Source organism: Mustela putorius, unplaced genomic scaffold, assembly GCF_011764305.1.
Source record: "Mustela putorius furo isolate JIRA1106 unplaced genomic scaffold, ASM1176430v1.1 tig00003858_pilon_pilon_pilon, whole genome shotgun sequence".
NCBI classification, from domain to species: Eukaryota; Metazoa; Chordata; class Mammalia; order Carnivora; family Mustelidae; genus Mustela; species Mustela putorius.
In genome coordinates, this window is record NW_025422010.1 from 29,870,672 (window position 1) to 29,890,889 (window position 20,218).

The following is a 20,218-nucleotide window of genomic DNA, read 5'->3' on the forward strand; positions in this document are numbered from 1 at the left end:
CTGGGAACCATTTAGTCACCTGAATGCTTTAAGCTTGAATGGATTGGAGTTGCCCTGGTACAAAAAGTGGGAGTTGAAGGATTGGGGAAGATAAAAGCATGGATGGCAGATCAGGAATAGAATTCTTTTTTTTTTTTTTTAATAATTTTTATTAACATATAATGTATTATTTGCCCCATGGGTACAGGTGTGTGGCTTATCAGGCTTACACATTTCACAGCACTCACCATAGCACATACCTTCCACAATGTCCATAACCCAATCACCTAGGAATAGAATTCTTCTTTTGCCTTGGCTTAACCTGACTTCCTAGAGGTTAGGAAGAGCACCAGCCCTTCCCAGAGAAGGGCCCAAGACCCAGTGCTCTCTGTCTAAAATCAGAAGGCGTTGTGCATTTGGATGGGAAACTAATAAAGAAAGCAAGGGACAGTCACAAAGTGAAAGACTTGCAAGTACCTTGGTGAAATTTAGAGGAAGGTTGATAAGAATATTCTAATCAGCATGAATTATAATTAGAAATTAACTATACTGGTTCCATTGCTATTAGTGCAAAGTAGGTATGGAAATCTATTTAATGTGTTGTTGTTTTATTTTAGAAAATGTAAGAAACTAAGGGCACCTGCTGGCTCAGTCAGTAGAGCATGATCTTGGGTTCATGAGTTCAAACCCCACATCGGGTGTAGAGCTTACTTAAAAAAAAAAAAAAAGAAAGAAAGAAAGAAACTTAAAATATTCCTAACCTTCATTCACTCACCCTCCTCTTGGTATGCCCTCCATTCTGGTTTTCCCACAGGTCCCCTAAAGCAGGTTACTCTTATTGCTGGGGTTTCTGGGGACTGCAGCTGCGTTGGGTAGAGAAGGGTTGTGGTAGAGGTTAGAGGGGTGAGTCTCGTAACTAATTAACTGGAATTTTTCTAAAGCAAAAATCAGGTGCTATTTCATTGTTTCCTGGTCTTCCTAATGAGCTCCTTCAAGACACATAGTGCTTTACCTGCCTTTGTGAGCTGACTGTCTGTTTGGATATGGAAAGATTGTTGACCTTAGTGGGTGTTATCAGTAAAGACCAGAGGAGAGTGTGGTTCATTGGCAGAACCTCCAGCAAAGGAATGACTAGCTTCTCCGTCCTCATGGATTTCTTGAAAGCCATTGTAACCTGTGCCTTGGTTGCACACTTTTTCTATTAGGAAACCTCAGAACCTCTCTACTCACTTGTAATGGGATTATCTTTCTAAATCACAGACCTGATTGGATCTCCTCTGTGGTTAGTTGTCTTTAAATCATCTGGACAAAAAATTTCATTACAATTTGGCTGAACGTCATGTAGCACATCTCTGGGCCTTGCGCCTTATCCTGCAATGATGCTTGGTAGAGCAGAGCTTTCCAGAATTGCCTGAGGAAGAAACCATCAGAAGTTTACTTCAACTGCCAAAAGTTAGACCAGCAAGTGAAAATTACTTCAAGCATTTCAAAATGTTCTAAGTCTTGAATTATCTTTATCGAGATTTTATATCATTTCCATAGTCACACAAAGATTGATTAGGTATTAAAAACAAATGGTTTTGTTTAATAAATGATGGCTGAAGAAAACCGTGCATGTTATGAACCAGATATTCAAAAAGCTCTAATAGTGTTGTAGAGAACAAGCAAGGATGGTGCCATGATCTGAAATGCCAGTCCTAGGACGGTTTTGTTTTTGTTTTTGTTTTTAGGTCTTCAGGGGAAAAGAACTTAGAGATAAAGGGTGCTCTTAGGGATAGATGGATATTTATTTTATATTTATAAAAAAACTTCGGGGTACCTGGGTGGTTTAGTCAAGCGTAGGATTTCAGCTCAGGTCATGATCTCAGGATCTTGGGATCCCCGCAAGCGAGGTGTCTGCTTCTCCTTCTCCTTCTGCCCCTCCCCTCCTCATACTCTGTCTCTCTCTCAGACAAATAAAATCTTTTTTTTAAAAAATCTTCATTTAGCACGGGAGGTAGAAAGCAGATTTTTCTTGCTCTAGACATAATAAACACTCCAAACCTAACTCTCTTACAAATACGTAGATTTTTGTGTAAAACAAGATTTTTCTGTCCTATATAGCCATGCTTAAAAATATTTATTTCTAAATACTATTTGTGACTAAAGAAGTAAGGAACCTATGGAGAAATAACCGTTTTTATGTCTAAGGCAGGAAATGTTCAGGTTGGGCCTGGAACATTTTGTCATACCAGAAAGCAAGGAAATGATCAAAGACTACTGGGACCTTGTCAGAAGAACTCAAAAAACAGCTTGAATAAGTTCTTGCAAGCTCACACCAGTAAAGATTTAAACTTGGTTGAGACGTGGATTGAAACATACTTGCTATGAGTTCATAATTCTGCTTCAAAAAAAAAAACCTCATTACTCATGTTTGGAGAATAGTAGAGAACTACCTCATTATTTTGAAAAATGGTAAAGAAAGCAAATCAGGCATCTATCCTGTCTTTGTTACATGACGAGTACCTCACAGGGGAAATTTCTCTTTGTAAACTAGTCTTGGCTCAAAAATGAATGATAGACTATGACTCTGAGGTCTAAAGAATTGGTGGCTCTGAACGAATAGCATTAATAGCTAACAATAACCCAAAGGGAGTCAGACATGATGTGTCTCCTGATGGAAGTTCTAACACTGCAAGGTAATCCTGTCTCCAAACCCTCAATTAGAATTTGAATCCTATCTGGCCTGTGGATCAAATGATCCATTTGTAGGAACCCAGGGGATAGAGGAATATGTCAGACCACACCCATGGGATGCAGTGAGCAAAATCCAGATTGTAGTAACTGTCTAAGAAATAACCCAGTTTCTCCAACAATAAAAAAAAAAAGAAAAGTAAAGAAAAAATATAGATTGCAAAGAAAATATTAGAAACGAAGAAGAAATCTACAGATAGAAAATATTTAAAGTATACATCAAAGAAGCACAATGTATGAATCTTATTTGTCCAGATTCAAAAAACTGAAAAAATTAACATTATAATGCCTGAATTATTTTTATTTTCAGATGTGGTAATGCTATTTGAGTTTTTTAATGTCCTTATCATTCAGACACACATGCTGAAATACCTGTAGGCAAAATGATGAGATGCTTGGCGCTTATTTCAAAATAAACTGGCTTCGGGAGCAGAGGGTAGAATCTGGGACAGAGTATGGACTAGTATAAATGGAACAGGATTGGCCAATATTGACAACTGTTGAAGCCAATAAACACAACTGGTTTTCTTTACGTATCAAAAACTTTCAAAATAAGTTTTATATATATAAAATTTGGGGGGTGCCTGGGTGGCTCAGTCAGTTAAGCGTCTGCCTTCAGCTCAGGTCTTTATCCCAGAATCCTGGGATTAAGCCCCCCATCTATCTCTCTGCTCAGCACCGGGCCTGCTTCTCTCTCTCCCTCTGCCTGCTGCTCCCTCTCCCTCTGTCTGCTGCTCCCCCTGCTTGTGTGTGTGCTCTCTCTTAAAAAAATTTTTTTTAAATAAAAGTTGAAACATTTTACATAAAATATGTAAGTAGGGGCACATGAATGTCTGAGTCTGTTGAGTGTTTGACTCTTGATTTTGGCTCAGATCATGATCTCTTCGTGTGAGAAGAGAAGCTCAGGGAGATGCCGCACTGAGCCCAGAGCCAGACGTGTGGCTCCTTGAGCTTCTCTCCCTTTCCCTCTGCCCCCTCTCCCCTGCATATTCTCCCTTTCTTATGTATTTATAAATAAATACATACTTTTTAAAAAGATTCAAGTATTTTATGTTGCACAGAACTAGTAAAATTACAAAGTTTCAACCAGGTTTAAATGTTTAAAAAAAAATTTTTTTTTTTTTTTTTTACTAGTGTGTACCTGTTAGAATGGCCAAAATGCAAAACACAGACGAAACCAAATGCTGGTGAGGATATGGAGCACCAGAAACTCATTCATTGCTGGTGGGACTGCAGAATGGGTATAGCCACTTTGGACAGACACCAAAGACAGTTTAATAACTTCTTACAAAATTCAACATACTCTTATCATACAAGCCACCAATAGTGCTCTTTGGTATTTACCCAAATGAATCAAAAACTCACATCCACTCAAAAACCTGCACATGGATGTTTGTAGCCGTCTTATTCATAATTGCCAAAACTTGGAAGCAACCAAGATGCCCTTCATTAGCTGAGCGGTGCATTCAGACAGTGGAATAGTCAGTGCTAAAAAGATAAGCCATGAAACGATTTGGGGGAAGCTTCACTGCACAGTACTCAATGAAAGAAGCCAACCTGAAAAGGCTCTATGCTGTAGGATTCCCCGCATGGCATTCTGGGGAAGGCAGAACCATGGAACAGTACAAAGATACGTGGTTGCAAGGGATTGCTGGGAGGAAGATATGAAGCAGCGGAGCAGAGAGGATTTTTAGAGCAATGAAACTACTCCATATGACACTACAGTGGTGGCTTCCTGCCATCGTGTATTTGTGACAACTCGTAGAACGTGTGACACCAAGAGGGAACCCTACTGTAAACCATGGACTTGAGGTGGCAGAGCATCAGTGTGGGTTCATTGATTACAACAAATGTACCAGTGGTAGGGATGTGTATAGGGCAGAGCATGGAAGGGGGGAAAAGGGGAAGGGTCTATGGGAGAACTCTGCTTCCATTCAATTTTGCTGTGAACAGCTCTAAAAAATAAAATTTATTAATATAAAAAAAGGAAACCAGTTACACAGAGCTTCAGATAACAAAATATTTAAGCAAAACTTTTTCTGTGTATATCACTCTGGTGAAAAGTTGGTGAAAGGTGTCATGAAATGCTCAGAAGGAGTATATTAATTAAAGGGAAGGCTCATGCAATGAGTACGTGTCTTTCAGATTATTCAGATGTTTTTATGTATTTTTTATAAAAGCTTTGTCCAGAGCTTTTAGAAGTAGAGAATACCAGGTTAAGGATTTCTTTTTTTTTTTTTCAAGGGAACGTAAATGAAGCCCATTTCTAAAGTGGATTTTCTCCAAAGCTGATTAAATAAAAGTGCGAAGCTTACCTAGCTTATCACTGCCCTGCTTACCTTACATGGAAAGGGGTGGGGGAGCACATGTCTCTTGCAGCATTTTATTGAGAGCCTACTCTATGTCTGGAACTGAACTAGACACCAGGGATATACAAGAATAAAATGGACAAAATCCCTTTCCCCATGGAGCTTCTCTCCTAGGTCTGTGAAGAGAGAAAGAAAGAGATAAGGCCTCCTTGATGAAGGAGATGAGGGCATGCCTCTTAAAACTGGGTCAGGGTCCAAAGTGAAGCCACAGCAGTGCAAAGGCCTTGAAGAGGAGGTGAGCTGGAGGAGTTCCAGAAACAGCCAGGGGGCTGTTCTGATGGCGTGCAGTGAGGGGGCGGGTAGTAAGGAAAGGTGTCAGAATATATCAGGCTGCCTAAAGCTTGGCAAGAACTTTGGATTGTACTGGGGGATGAGCCACCCTTGGAGAGTTTTAAACTACGGAGAGAGAGCATCTGATTTTTGTCTTTGCCTGCTGTGTTGAGAATACATGGTGGGGGGCAAGGGTGCATGTTGCGTGACCCAGGAAAAGACTAATATTGCAGAGCACCAGGTGAGCACTGATCAAAGTTGGAAAATACTTTGACGGTAGAGCCAGTAGAATTTGCTGGATCATATGTGGCGGTGAGGGAAACAGAGGAGGCAAGAGTGGGCATGGTGTTTTTAGCCTGAGCAGCTGGATACAACGCAGCTCCCTTTCCCATCTCCAAGCAGTGTGCAAGGGGGAGCTGTTGGCAAGTGATGGAAGTATGACGAAGTTATGTAGAAAGATGAAACGTGACCCCAGTGCACACGTGACAACTTTTTAATACCACACATAGATTTAAGGATGAGAGTGAGACCGAGTTACATGAGAAAATAGGTATCTTAGAACCTAAAAACTTTGGGAGGACAGCAGAGGGAGACGTGAAGTGGTCCTGCATGAACAATATGTGGCATTTCATCGTATCTAAGCAAATACGTGGAAGAGGGAAGAAAGAAGAGAAAAGGCTCAGCCGAAACAGGCCTTTTCCATCCCATTAGGGTTCTGCCCAGGGTCCTGACCTTGAATAGGTATCTTTTATGCTCTGGAGTTAATTTTTTCCTTACTTGTCTTTTTCTAGTTGGGGAATGGCGGTCAATGTGTATTCTACCTCGATAACCCAAGAGACTATGAGCAGACATGACATCATCGCATGGGTTAATGACATAGTATCTTTAAACTACACAAAAGTGGAACAGCTTTGTTCAGGTAAGAGATTCTTTTTTAAGAATGTGTTTACCTAAATGTTTACTGCATATCATGTGGAATGTTATTTTATGAACCGCAGATGATGTATCTTGGGTAGGAAAAAATATTTATCGGTATTGATCTATAATTAAAGAGGGAAAACTCAGATACAACTAAAGAACCTGCAGAGAGAAATGACCATGGGCATCTAAAAGCATAGAACAGTCCCAACACATATTATGAACAGTCTCCATAATGCTGCCTTATTGGTCTTCTCAGTCATCCCGTCAGCCATCGCATCTTCTGTTCCTAAAACACAGATTGGGACTTGCAACCCCTTCTTTAAAAAACCTCCCAGACTCCACCTTGTCCTTCCTACAGGATAAAGTTCATTCTTTTTCATGGATGATAAAGTTTTTTCTGTTTTGGCTGCGTTGTTCCTCCTCAGTTTCTACGTCTCTCCCTGCACCTCCTTGTGCCTCAGTCCCACAAAATCCTCTGTTCCCCACAGACTGCCTTTTGCATCCCATAACTTGTTTCATGCTCCTCTTGTTAAAAATGTCTTTCTTCTTTTCATTTGTGTTATAATCTCTTTTACACTTAAAAATCTGACTCTGTTGTTGCCCCTCTGAAGAGTTCCCCAGATCTCCCAAAACACTGTGCCCACTCTTCCAGAGTAAGACTTGACCACGCTGTGCTAGAAGGTCCAACTCCTTCTCGTCTGAAGGCCCCAGAAGTCCTTGAGGACAGGACTGTGTTTTATTCTTCATCAGATGCCCAGGGTGGTACCACGCCTGATATCAAGTAGGTTTGTAGGGAATGCATGTTGAGTTTAAAAAAAAAAAAAAAAATGAAGATTTGATCAGTGATAAAGTAGGAGCATGTTTTAAAAACATGCCACTGGTAAAGTAATTCATCTTTAAAGTGTTTATCACAGAAGGTCTTCCTTTGGATGTAGGAAGTATTTTCTTCTTGTGAATTATGGGTAAGAGTTTTCCTCTCTGGCTCGGACATGAAAATGGTAGTAGGGAATATTCCTGAAGTGTGTTTGCATGAAATTCCACAAGACATAACAGATAGAAGGGAGTTAGCAGAGTCAGCTGTATAGCGGGTACACCTCCTGTCTTCCCTAGGGGAGGCCTGTGTGAAGAGATTTCACGAAGCGTCATCAGAATTTGGAAAGCCCCAGGAGACCCCTCAGTCCAGCACCCACCAGTGACTGTTTTCTCCTTTGCCTAGGTCAAGATTTGAGAACAGATTCCAGAGGACAGATTTTTACTTCTCCTGACACCTTTTCTCCCATGATAGTTTGTCTCCCAAGGAACAGAGTGGGGTTGGCGAAAGCTGAGGCATTACCTCACTCACCCTCCTTGCGCCCAGGCCTCAAACATAAGTCCTGTGATTTGTGAGGTCAGTAATAGATGCTCACCAGCCAGTTCTTTGCCCTTGAGTACAAGCTACAGAAAAGCTGGCATAGACTGGCATACACTGGCATAGACATGCGAAGCCTATATTGTTGGCCTATTGCAATGACTCCAGTAGTCACTGTCGGAAACAGTCACTGTTGCATCTCATTCAACTGTAGATTCTACGCAGTCACATTTTATGGTACTGTTCTTGCTATGCATTCTAGAGCACTCTAGTATTTTACTTTGCCTGGGGGAGAAACCCAGAGTTTTCTGTTGTTAGCAATTCCCTTGTTAAGGCGCATATCCCTTCAATATCATAATTTTTGGTAATTCCATTTCTCCACCGCACCCTACACACTCTTCCCTCAGAGATCCTTGTTGCTGGGTGAATGAAAATCCGCCTGCAACTGCTAGGGGCAAAAACAGAAAGTGTTTTTACTCTCAAAGTGGGTGTGTGCACCTGCACCAAGAAGGGGCTTGGGGCTGGTTATCAAGAAAAGAGATGGGAAGGAGTTCAGTGGTGGATGAGCCCGTGAACAGCTTTCTCGGTAATAAGCATGGAGAGTTTTTGCTAGCGAATGCAGTGAGAAGGCAATTAGGATTTTTAGATAGAGTAGTAATAGATGTAATAAATGTTCGGATGATAAATGTAATTTTTTTGCCGACCTTTCATGTTTCTAATAAGGCAAATTCAACAAAATTTTCAGTGGCCTTTGTGAAACATTCTTGTACCGTTCTCTTAAAGCATTGGTATGCATTTTACAGCCGCTTGCAGCTGGATGAAACCTGCTAGAAACCATTCTGGTCACTACTGAACAGATAATTTTTGTTAAGATAACTCATTGGCTGCCTAAAGTTACAAGGTTGGTGATTCAGAAGAATAAGGTTCCTTTCCGCTCTGAAACAGTTTTTTGCTCAAAAATACTGTAGTACAGAGGTTAAATTTTTTTTTTTTTTTTTTTTGGCCTAAATCATGTTAATCCATGTAGTACAAAAACAGGTCTTTAATTTTAGACAGTGGTTTCCTTAAACTGTAGATCTTATGCATTGATAATCTATGGGGCTCCTTAAAAATGCACGTTCTTCGGATCCTTGACCTTCTAAATCTGTTTCTCTGGATGTGAAGCCTAAAAACTGTATTTTAACAAGCACCCTGGGTACCTTATGCCATAGCCAAGACCTTGCAGTGCATTTTAGAGAAACCCCAAACCACTAGAAATGAAGTTAAAATATCCAAAACCTATCGGGCATAGTTTCCTCATTCATAATTTAGTCTGTGACTCCTTTCCTCAGCAATGGCATTTCACAGGAAGATGCCATCTTTCTATTTATTTATTTATGAGTTTATTTATTTATATCCTTCACTGTTCTAGAAGGCATTTAAGGCAGCTAGGACAGTGCTATTAGGATAAGAACAAATCACTAAGGGATTTCTCCTCCTCATACTTACAGGTAGTCAAATTCTTGGATAATACTTTTTTCCTTCAGCTTTTATTTTTTTTTAAGATTTTATTTATTTGTCAGAGGGAGACAGAGAAAGAGCACAAGCAGGGGGAACAGCAGGCAGAGGAAGAAGCAAGCTCTCCACCTAGCAAGGATCCTGATGTGGGACTTAATCCCAGGACCCTGAGATCATGACCTGAGAACGGAGGCAGCCACTCACTGAGCCACCCAGGCGTTACTCAGCTTTTATTTTAATGACTTCAGTTTACTGTGTGATTGTATTTTAGTATGCTGTGGGAAAACACACAAAATAACTTCACGTATTTATTTATTTAGCTTCACATATTTAAACTGATTTTTTCCTTATTTAATAAAATTCTTTTTGCTAAAGACTTAGGCCCTAATTCTGGCAGTTCCCCTTTGGCATTTTCCCCTCAGTTGCATTATTTTCTTTTTTTATTTCCAGCCAAGAGATCTCCATCCAGCTAATACTAAACCTGATGTCAGCTTTTCTTCATAGCTCATAGAGGAGTGACCTACTGCTTCACATTTGTCTTCCTTTTTCTTCAGAATTCTCTGCCTTTATATGACATTCACTTGTATAGAAGCATCTTTTTTTTTTTTTTTTAAGATTTTATTTATTTATTTGACAGACAGAGATCACAAGTAGGCAGAGAGGCAGGCAGAGAGAGAGAGACAGAGAGAGAGGAGGAAGCAGGCTCCCCACTGAACAGAGAGCCCGATGCGGGGCTCGATCCCAGGACCCGGGAGGGATCATGACCTGAGCCAGAGGCAGAGGCTTAACCACTGAGCCACCCAGGCACCCCTGTATAGAAGCATCTTAAAAAAGAGAGGTGGTGTGAGAAGACCTAACACTTGGAGATAGATTGTAGTGAGTTGCAAAACAATGAAAATGACTCACTCTTTCCTCCTGGTATTTTATCCCAAGAATGTAACCTTATGAAAATCTCCTTTGAACAGTAAATCTAGGCCATAGAATCATAGGCATATTTAGTGTGCATTCATTTCTTGTGAAAAGCAGCCTTTACGTTTCAGGTGAAAGATGGGGTTGGTAAATGGAAAGCAGTTTAACAGGGATGGGCACATGCCCCTGTAATCACAGGACACTGTATAGCTCACCTGAATCTGTTGCAAAAATGTGCAGTATCTGTGGATTTCCCACGGTTGAAGTAGGGGATTGAACCCCATGAGCCACCAGACCGATTCAGCTTCAAAATACTAAGTTATAGTTCAGTTGCTTCCTAAAATTCCCATGGCTTTTGTGGGGTGAGATACTTTGTTTTTGCTCCTGGACCAGCCCAAACCGGTGAATATTCTGTAAGGTACTCAGAGGAAGGATGGACAGCATGGTGCTAAAAATCCGGGAAAGGAAAAAAAAAAGAAAACAAGACAGATTTAACAACTTGAGATACCATGTTGGAGATGATAGGAAAGGTAGCAGACTATGTGGAGAGGAACGGAAAGAAATGGGAAGAGGAATTTGATGGGGGTGGAAGAAATGTCCTTTTCCTTTTCCTCTGCACCCCGCTTCCTGTTCCAATACCCCACATCTCCTTTGAAACTTTCAGCACCCATTTTTGTGTCCTCCCCCTCTCCTGCTGGCTGGGATCTAAGCAGCAAATCCACTGGGTCTGCTGCTGAGTCACTGCGGGGGCTTGGCCAGCGACCTCACTAGCAGCCTCAGCACCAGCGGCTCTCCCATTCTCCAAGCCTAGCGCAGCTGCCTGTCCTCTCTGTGCAACCTTCCCTTCCTCCGCCCGCCCACTCCGCAGGACAGGCCCACTGGGGACCTTATACACCTTCAGAGATACAAATTGTGTGTCGGGGTGGCAGGTGGGGCACTGCCTGGACTATCCTGTGCTGGCTGACAGCTCCGTTACCTTCCTGAGCATTTTAGTATTTTAGTAAAATTTAATTGGAATGAAACTATTTTTTCAGATGGAAAATCTAGGTATTTTCTTCACTAGCTTAGAAAGAAAGAAACATGATCAGTATTTGATTCAGTTTCAATTTGTGCTTCTCCAAATTGTTTCAAGCTCTGTCTTGGATCAAGTTTCTGGTATTGTTTTTTTGTTTTTTTTTTTTCTTCCGGGAAAGCTTCTAGGTTCAGCTGGTCCTAAGGCAATCGCTGTGGTCACATTTACAATTCTGGGGCCTTGATGGCTCTCCGGAAAGGAACTAGGTTTCACAGAAACACTCTTGGGTTCACAAAGGTGTGGCTATCTGCCATGCCCCGGGGCCTGGACAGGTGCTATGAGCCCCGCAGAATATTCTTTGTGACCATTTCTGGCTGCAGTCTGTGCCTCGTAACTAGGTTAATCCCATCCTAGTGTGTTGTCCCTGTGCCGTTTTTCTTCTGTCCGCAGAGACCTCTTTCAGGACAGGTTAGTGATGAAATCAGCTCAGTGTCTAAATTTAGCAGACGTTCTCCTGTTGGCTCTCTTGAACTGAAACCAAGTAAGGATGTTTCATCTGTGTCTGTCCGCTCAAGAGCTTACTTAGCTTTATAAAATCACATTGTTATTTGTTATAAGAAAGTTAAGATCTCTTGGGTTGTGTTGCTATGGTTATAGATGTAATCGTATTACAATGGAATATTATTCAAGTTTGTGACCTATTATGAAGAGAGGTAGGTTTTTGTTTGTTTGGTTTGGTTTGGTTTTTTTTTGGTTTTGGTTGGTTTTTTTGTTTTGTTTTTTTTTTTTTTTTTTTTTTTGGTTTGGGGTTTTCTTTGGTGACTTTTTTTTTCTCAAGTTTTATTTTAAAATCCATTTACTTGTCTTAGTATACCGACTAATTGAAGGGCAGGGGGACAAAAAGTCGGTTGGGTAATGAAGGGAGTGGTCCAGCCTCAGATTCAGTCACTGCACTGGGCAGTATACTCCTGTGTCCCAACTAATGCACAAGATGAAAGGGAGTTTCTTTCTTGAGCAGCGTATGGAATACAGTAGGGGTTTTTTTTTCCCCTTCTAAATTTATTTACGTATATCTTTTTTAATTCTTTATTTAAATTCAATGTAATTGACATATCCTGTATTACCAGTTTCGGAGGTAGAATTCAGTGATTCGTCAGTTGCGGTAACACCCAGTGCTCATTGCTTCAGGTGCCCTCCTTCATGCCCGTCGCCCAGCTCCCCTCTGGCAACCTTGTTTCTGAGAGTTCAGCATCTCTTATGGTTTGTCTTCTTATTTTCATCTTATTTTATTTTTCCTTTCCTTCCCCTCTGTTCATCTGTGTTTCTATCCCTTGTGCTTTGTTTCTTAAATTCCACATATGAGTGAGATCGTATGGTATTTGTCGTTTTCTGACTTATTTCGCTTAGCGTAATACCCTCTAGTTCCATCCACATCGTTGCAAATGGCAAGATTCATTCTTTTTGGTGGCTGAGAAATACTCTAGTGTGTGTTTGTGTGTGTGTGTGTGTGTGTGTGTGTACATACACACTGCATCTTCTTTAGCCATTCGTCTGTTGATGGACATCTGGGCTCTTTCCATAGTTTGGCTATTGTGGACATTGCTGCTATAAATATTGGGGTGCAGGTGTCCCTTTGAATCACTATATTTGCATCCTTTGGATAAATACCTAGTAGTGCGATTGCTGGGTCGTATGGTATGGTCGTATGGTCGTTTTCAACTTTCTGAGGAACCTCCATGCTGTTTTCCAGAGTGGCTGCACCAGCTTGCATTCCCACCAACATCTGTTATTTCCTGACTTGTCAATTTTAGCCATTCTGACTGGTGTGAGGTGGTATCTCATTGTGGTTTTGATTTGTATTTCCCTGATGCTGAGTGATGTGGAGCACTTTTTCATGTGTCTGTTGGCCATCTGGATGTCTTGTTTGCAGAAATGTCTGTTAATGTCTTCAGCCCATTTCTTGACTGGATTATTTGTTTTTTGGGTCTTGAGTTTGGTAAATTCTTTATAGATTTTGGACACTAGCCCTTTATCTGATAAGATGTTTGCAAATATCTTCTCCCATTAGGGAGATAGGTTGCCTTTTAGTTTTGTTGACTGTTCCTTTGTTGTGCAATACTGAACGTAAACATAAGTTGGTGCTTTGTGGTTTTTGGGGGGAGTTTTTTGTTTACTGCATTTTGTAATCCTAAATACCCTAATGGGAAAAAAATATGTATGTATTCACTTCATTGATCAAACTGGCCCAGTAAAATTGGTTTTTATGTATATGGATAATACATCTTTGAAAGCAATCAGCCACATCTTCCTCTAAACTCACTACTGTATTCAGTTCTGATAATCAATTTAGTTTTATTTGGCACACATGTTTCCCTTAGGCAGGGCCCTGGGAACCCAGATAAATAAAACACAAGTCAATCAGACGAAGACAATCACTGTATGATTTCATTCATATGTAGAACTGAAGAAAAAAAAAGGATCATGGAGGAAGGGAGGGAAAAATAAAATAAGACTAAATCAGAGAGGGGGACAAATCATAAGAGAGACTCAACTATAGGAAGCAAACTGAGGATTGCTGGGGTGAGGTTAGGGGTGAGGGTAACTGGGTGACGGGCATTAAGGAGGACACATGATGTCATGAGCACTGGGTATTATATGCAACTGACGAATCACTGAACTCTACCTCTGAAATTAATAAGATGCTATATGTTAACTGATTTTAAATAAAATAAGATTTTTTAAAAAAGACATGGCCATTGTCCTTTAGGAGCTCAGTGCAGCATGGTTCTGTCCTTGCAAAAGACCAGAGACTGTGCTGCTTTGGAAGAGCTTTGGATATACTAAGGAAGGAGCGGATGGAGTCATGGAGAATCTGCAGAGAAGGACCTTCCTTCTGGTTCTTCGGGAGTTGGGTGGGTGCTGCCTCAATGACTTAGAATGGCCGTACCTTGGGAAAGACCTTGGAAATCCTCCCTCTTGAGTCGGATGATGTGACCAATATGTAAGATAATATGTGTTTTATTAGGGACAGCCCTGAAATACATGAAGCATGTTGTTTTCTGTAAGCGAAAGACAGTTTTTCCTCATGATCTCATCATATAAGTATGTGAAGATTGATTTTACTGTTTGAAGCAACTGTGCATACTTGGGATATCATCAGGAAACCATAGAATTGCTCATTTCTTTTTGAAAAATGCAACAAACTTTTTTTTAAGTTTTATATATTTAAGTAATCTTGAACTCATGACCCCGAGATCAGGAGCTGCATGCCCTTCTTACTGAGCCAGCCAGGTGCCCCACAACAAATATTTTAAATTCCATAAAACCAGTCCTCCGTGATAACTGCTCAGGTCCCTAACTAGATAAGTATCATGTGACTCCATTAATTTTTTCACAGGTACACATCTACAGATGCGTCCTTTCTATTCTTACTCATTTCTATTGGAGTCCTTCGTAGGTAATGGTGAACACCATAAAATAGGGGAGATAGGCTAGGAAAATATATCACCTAGAGTGTGATTATTTTATTGAAGACTGGCAGTATTTATACTTAAATAAAAAACCAAGGAACATGTAATCACAAAGAACTAAATATAATAGTACCTTAACAGAAACAAAGCTAATTAATGACATATTATTAGAAACTCAAATTAATACCTTTGAGAATTCTCCATAAAATCACAAAAACTGGTAATAATTGTATGAATTTGTACAAAGCAATCCCTTCAATTCTAGAGTTTAGTTATGTTCCCTTATCTGGGAAAATTCACAAATGTCACAAATGAATGCCATTTTCAGGGTTCTAAGTAGAACACTAATTCAGAAACCCATTATCACACTTTTTGGGGTTCAGTTTCTTTTTTTTTCTAATCTATAGCAAGACCCTGCTGCGTTTTACTGGCTCAGAAACCATGAATGGGGTCCATGACTGTGGGTCCCAAGGTGAGCACTGTTGTACTGTGGTGGGTCTAGGTGATGAGGCTCAAAGCAGAAGTATAGGGCCGAGGCTAGAATGCACTTGAGAAGCCCCAGCATTGACTCCACCAGCTTTGCTGCCTGGAGTCCTGACTCCATGGTCCAAGGAATCTTGGTGAAGAGTTGGGGAGACATCAGGCTAGAGCCCAAGGACATGGTGGATTTTAAGACTCATTTGTTGTTTAAAATTCTAATTTCAGAAACTGTTAGAGCCCCTTCTCTCACTTTCTCTTTTATAAGCTGCTTACTTTTAAAGCATATATGTTCATTTTGAAATTATTCACCAAGATCTATAAAAACAAGTATCTGAAGGGGAAATAAAAGGGTGTTCCAATATATTGAGTTGTTTGGGTTTTTCTAAAGCTGTCATTTACTTTACACTATGGATTTCTTTCTTATAAAACATTACTTTGTGTTCATATTGCTTTTTCTTTCCCTTTTCAGTTTAAATCATCTAAAGCCTTTAACAGGAAGAGTATAAAATTGGGAGAAAAGAGCCATTTCCTTTCATAAATGAACTTGTGATTACTTAAGCACCTCACATGTTTATCTGGGGAAAGACTTGAGGCCTGGAGAAGCCCTCAGATGTTTTTCAGTAGATAAACCGGAGGATCTCAGGAATGTGCTCACAGCCTTTCTCTGCTAGTGGGAGACCAAGGAACTACTTTTGTTCTTTGCTTCTTTGCCCTTTGAATCTAAAACATGCATTTTGGAGATTCATATTTCATATCTGAAACAATCCAGTTCAATCCTGTTCATTCTTACAGCTCTGATTCTTTTAACCAGGCACATGGGACATATCCTTCTACTTGAGGGGCATAAAAATGATGTCATAAGGACTCAGCTTCTATTTATTGCTCTTTACCATTTCCATTCTGCTTTTATGTGTATTTACTTTAATTCTTATAACAGCCATCTATGGAAGACTAGGAGTTTTTAATTTGTATTTTATTTAAGAGGATAAAAGCTCAGGGACGCCAAATGTTCACTGCTGACAGTAGAACTGGCGTCTCCTTGGGTCACAACCTTACGCCCCTCTTGCTTCAATGTATGGCAGCTGTGGGTGTGGTAGACCGCTCCCCGTGTGCGCATGTGTGTGTTGGATTTTTTTCCATATCCGTTAATCAGGAACCCACTGAACATCTCCAGCATGTTAGAAGAGGAGGAGCTAGAAATCTGTATCCTCATCCTTTCCATTACATTGAAGAAATGAGATGTATCTGGTCATTCTTTTGATGACAAGGGTGTGACCCAGTGGTCTCATCGAGGCCTCTCTTAGCAGAGGTGGTGAGACACTAAGAGAAAGACACAGGCACTTGCTCCCGGTCTTAGGATGATTTTTCCCTGCTCTACCTATGGTGAGGATGGCGTAGAGAAAAAGCCTTTCCTCTCTGCATGTTCCATTTGTTCCCTCTCCTGCTCTGAATGCTTTCTCTCTAAGCAAGACAAGGTGGCTCTGCGATTTCACCCTCCTTGGAAGAGCTGTTCAGCTGTCTCCAAATGACTCTTGGCCAGGGAAGCTATAGCCAGGATAATGCCTCCTTTAGAGACAGGCTTAAGCACGTGGGTGCCCTGTCCACTGTTTGAATCTCAAGACTGTAGCGCTTTCCCCACGTTGAATCCAGGCTTGCTTTAACAAGCTTGTGTCTGAGAGGACTTCATATCCTCCTTTCCAGCTTTATGTGCTCTTGAGGAAAAGTAACATCCTGAATCATTTAACAAGTCTGGTCCCCCCAAAGGGTATCAAGGTATCACTGTTTCCTGGTTATTTCTTTCAGTTCAGTAAACCCAGTGGCAGTAGCTGTGCCAAGACCTCTATTGGTCCTTGTCCAACCCCTTCAGCATGAAAAGTTGCTTTTCTTATCCTCCTGGGAAGGACATGCTAGTGCAGTATTAAAGAGAATTCACCCATTTCCCATCCAGTTCTGTCCCCTGATTCCCATATCTGTTTCCCAACTCCAGCCAGATACAAACTCTGGAGCCACGAGTGTGGTCGTTTTAGTGGACACTGTGCTAACACAGTGGAGAGGTGGGTCGGGTACCACCTCCAGTCTCAAATGAGTTACCCATCAACTAGGAGAGAGACAGCTAATTAAAATACAAGGCAGCCCACTTCTGGGCCTCCATACCCATTAGCTTGAAATAGCTAATTCTGTATAAAGAATAGAGAAACATCATAGAGGAAGTGCTATTGGACTAACCTTTAAAGAACGAGAATTCTCTACTCAAGTGTAAGTGTCAAAAGGACATTTTAGGCAGAAAATGTTTGCTGAAAGCAGAGAGAAGATGCAGTGTTTTATGCATGTACATGTACACTGGGTGTGCGTAAGACATTAATGTTTCAAATAATAAATGTAGTATCAAGAGATTATTTTAGGCAGAAAAGGGGACATTAATGTTTCAAATAATAAATGCTGTAGTATTCAAAGAAAGATTATTTTAGTCTAGAAAAGGTTCTTATCTTAGCCTTACTTGCGTCTTTGGCCAAACAGCCATGCAGATTTAGTGGACGGTGAAGCAAATACGCTGGAATCATGAAGCCGAAGCATAATTGAGCCACCCATTAAAATGCTTAATGAAATCAAACTGGATTTTTTAATGTGGTTAAGATTCAGGCCAAGAAGGGGAAGATGGAGATTTTGGATAAAGGTACCGTTCAGATGTCCTTCTGATGTTGTATAATGTCTGTAGATACTATTTAGGGCCTACTGTATGTCCGGTAATGGGCTAGGAGCTGGGGATGCAGTTACATAATAACAGATCATACCCAGTGGACACCTGTTCATGCCTTTACTACTGAAGTTCTCCTCGATCCTTGGATCCAGATCATTCAGGTTCCTTTTCCTCTGGCTTCCCTAAATACAAAGCAGAGGTGAAACATGGTCCCTGCATGTAAGTAGATGTCCAGCTGATCTCCCCATTCAGGTGGCCTCTAACACTAACAGGCACTTTGTGCATAGGAATATCGGAAACATTAACAGGCCATCTAGTTTTCCGACAGTTAAGATAATCAAGCCTGTGGGGTGCCTGGCAGAGATCCAACTCTTGATCTCAGCTCAAGTCTTGATCTCAGAGTCATAAGTTGAAGCCCCATGCTGGACTTCTACTTTAAAAAAAAAAAAAAGTTATTAAAAAAAAAATCCAGGTGCCTGGGTGGCTCCATTGGTTGAACAACTGCCTTTGGCTCAGGTCATGATCCTGGAGTCCTGGGATTGAGCCCCTTGTCAGAATCCTTGCTCAGCGGGAAGTCTGCTTCTCCCTCTCTCTCTGCTTACCACTCCCCCTGCATGTGCACTCTCTCTCTGTCAAATAAATAAAAATAAAGTATTTAAAAAAAAAAAAAAGATCAAGCCAAGCAGCTTTAAATTTTCCTGTTCTTCAAAGGAAAGTACTTTTTCTAACATTTTTTTCTGAATTATGTTCTTGAATATACAGTTTATCAGCCATGTAGACACTATAAAAGAGGAGTGTCAGAAGTCACTGTCAAATGCTTGGTCATGTCAGAATTGTATACCTGGAAAAAATAATTGAAGTACTTGGCAACTACACCATGGCTCTGCAGGTTGGGTTTTTTCCACCCTGTAACCATTACGTAATTCAGACAGATTGCAAATTACCTCTGTGTTTGTTCCCTCCCTTACAAAGGTTTGATCTTGCCCAAGTATTAATACTCATAAACTTTTATGACCAAATTATTTGACAGTAAGAAGCATGTAAATAGGAAGCTTATGCCAACATGATTTCCTGCAGTTTCTGTTCTCCCTAAGAAGATCATTCTCCACTTTGATTTCTTCTAGATTACATTGTCTGACAATTCGTAGAAGAACATTAGGAGACCAAATAAGGCACCACATTTTCATGAAAATGTGTATGTCAACTCTAAAATTATATGTAATTGTGTTTACATCTAATGTTCAAAAAAACTCTTTTCCTGTTTTTTTTTTAATTCCTTTTTTTTTTTTTCCCCCATTTCCCCTAGGGTCGTATAATTGAATCCCTGAAGTAAATACTCATCCATTCCTCATACTAATTTAGATTTCTCCTAATACTAGAGTCATGCTGAGAAAAGCAACATGTTCTGGGATTACCCTGTGAAATATAAAGAAAACGGTTCATTATGGAAGAATATTCTCTCATGTGTCACCGCCTGCATGCATGTCAAATGGTGGTTCTTCCCAAAGTGTTGGGGACTTTTTTGGATACCACCTCTGGCCTTCTGGGCTTTTTCTGGCCCCCAGACCTCTTCTCTGGGAGGTGTGGGGAAGAGAGCGCTCTGGCAGGTAGAGGGTGTTACTGGCATTGGTGAGAGCGGGTGGACTGCATGTGAGGGGGAGCGGTGAGAAGTAAGGAGCTCTCACCTGTAAGCCTTGGAGAACAGGTGAAGTAACATGGATCTAGAAAAGCCCCCAGTCCCAAAGACCGTGACCTCAGCCACAAAAAGATCAGCTGTAGAGAGAGGTCCACTGCATAAAAGTGGACTGTGGGTTTGTTCTGGGCAGTTCATACCACTATATCTTGCACTGTGTGAAGAGCTTCTTCGTCAGCTAGAATACCAAGAGTTTACATAGTGGCCTAGCATGGCCTATTGGTAGAGTGATACAGTAGACATTCCTTAAGAAACTGGGAGGAATGCATAGGCTTTAGGTCTTTTGCCATTATCTCATTTTCCCTTAAAATAGATATATCCTAAAAATTGGAGCTTCAAAATGGTATACTTTAGGGGCACCTGCGTGGCTCTGTTGGTTATGCTTCTGATTCATGATTTCATTGCAGGTCATGATCTCAGGGTCATGGGTTCAAGCCCTAAACAGAGAGTGGTGTCTGTGCTCAGCAGGGAGTCTCCTTGAGATTTCTCTTCCTCTGCCCCTCCCCCCACTCATAAGCTCACATTCTCTCTCTCAAAAGAATCAATCTTTTTAAAAAATGGCATACTTTAGGCATTTTTCTATAAAGACACTTGTGCCCAGAAATAAGCATATTTATTAATAAGCAAATAACCAAATTAATTTGCCTCTCTTCTTGGCTTATAAAGCTTTGAGCAGTTACTGCAACCAGTCTTTCCAGCATCATTTCCATGACCCACTGCCCTTAGCCTACATTTGCCCTAAATCATCATTCACCAAATGTCCTAATTCCCTCTTTGCTTGGAATGTCTTCTCTGAAGGCCATCTCCAATGCCAGCTTCCTTCCTTTCTTCCAGATGTG

At 40.8% G+C, this 20,218-nt stretch overlaps 1 protein-coding gene across 4 annotated transcripts in view; it reads left to right on the forward strand.

The window, feature by feature from the left end:
• The window catches only part of MAPRE2 (microtubule associated protein RP/EB family member 2), a 155,132-nt gene that overhangs the window by 83,305 nt on the left and 51,609 nt on the right, over nt 1–20,218 (forward strand). For all 4 annotated transcript variants that reach the window (XM_045065514.1, XM_045065513.1, XM_045065512.1 and 1 more), the window contains one exon: nt 6,143–6,270. In XM_045065514.1, coding sequence (XP_044921449.1) covers nt 6,150–6,270 — 121 coding nt within the window. In that variant the 5' untranslated portion in view covers nt 6,143–6,149. The remainder of the gene's footprint in view (nt 1–6,142; nt 6,271–20,218) is intronic.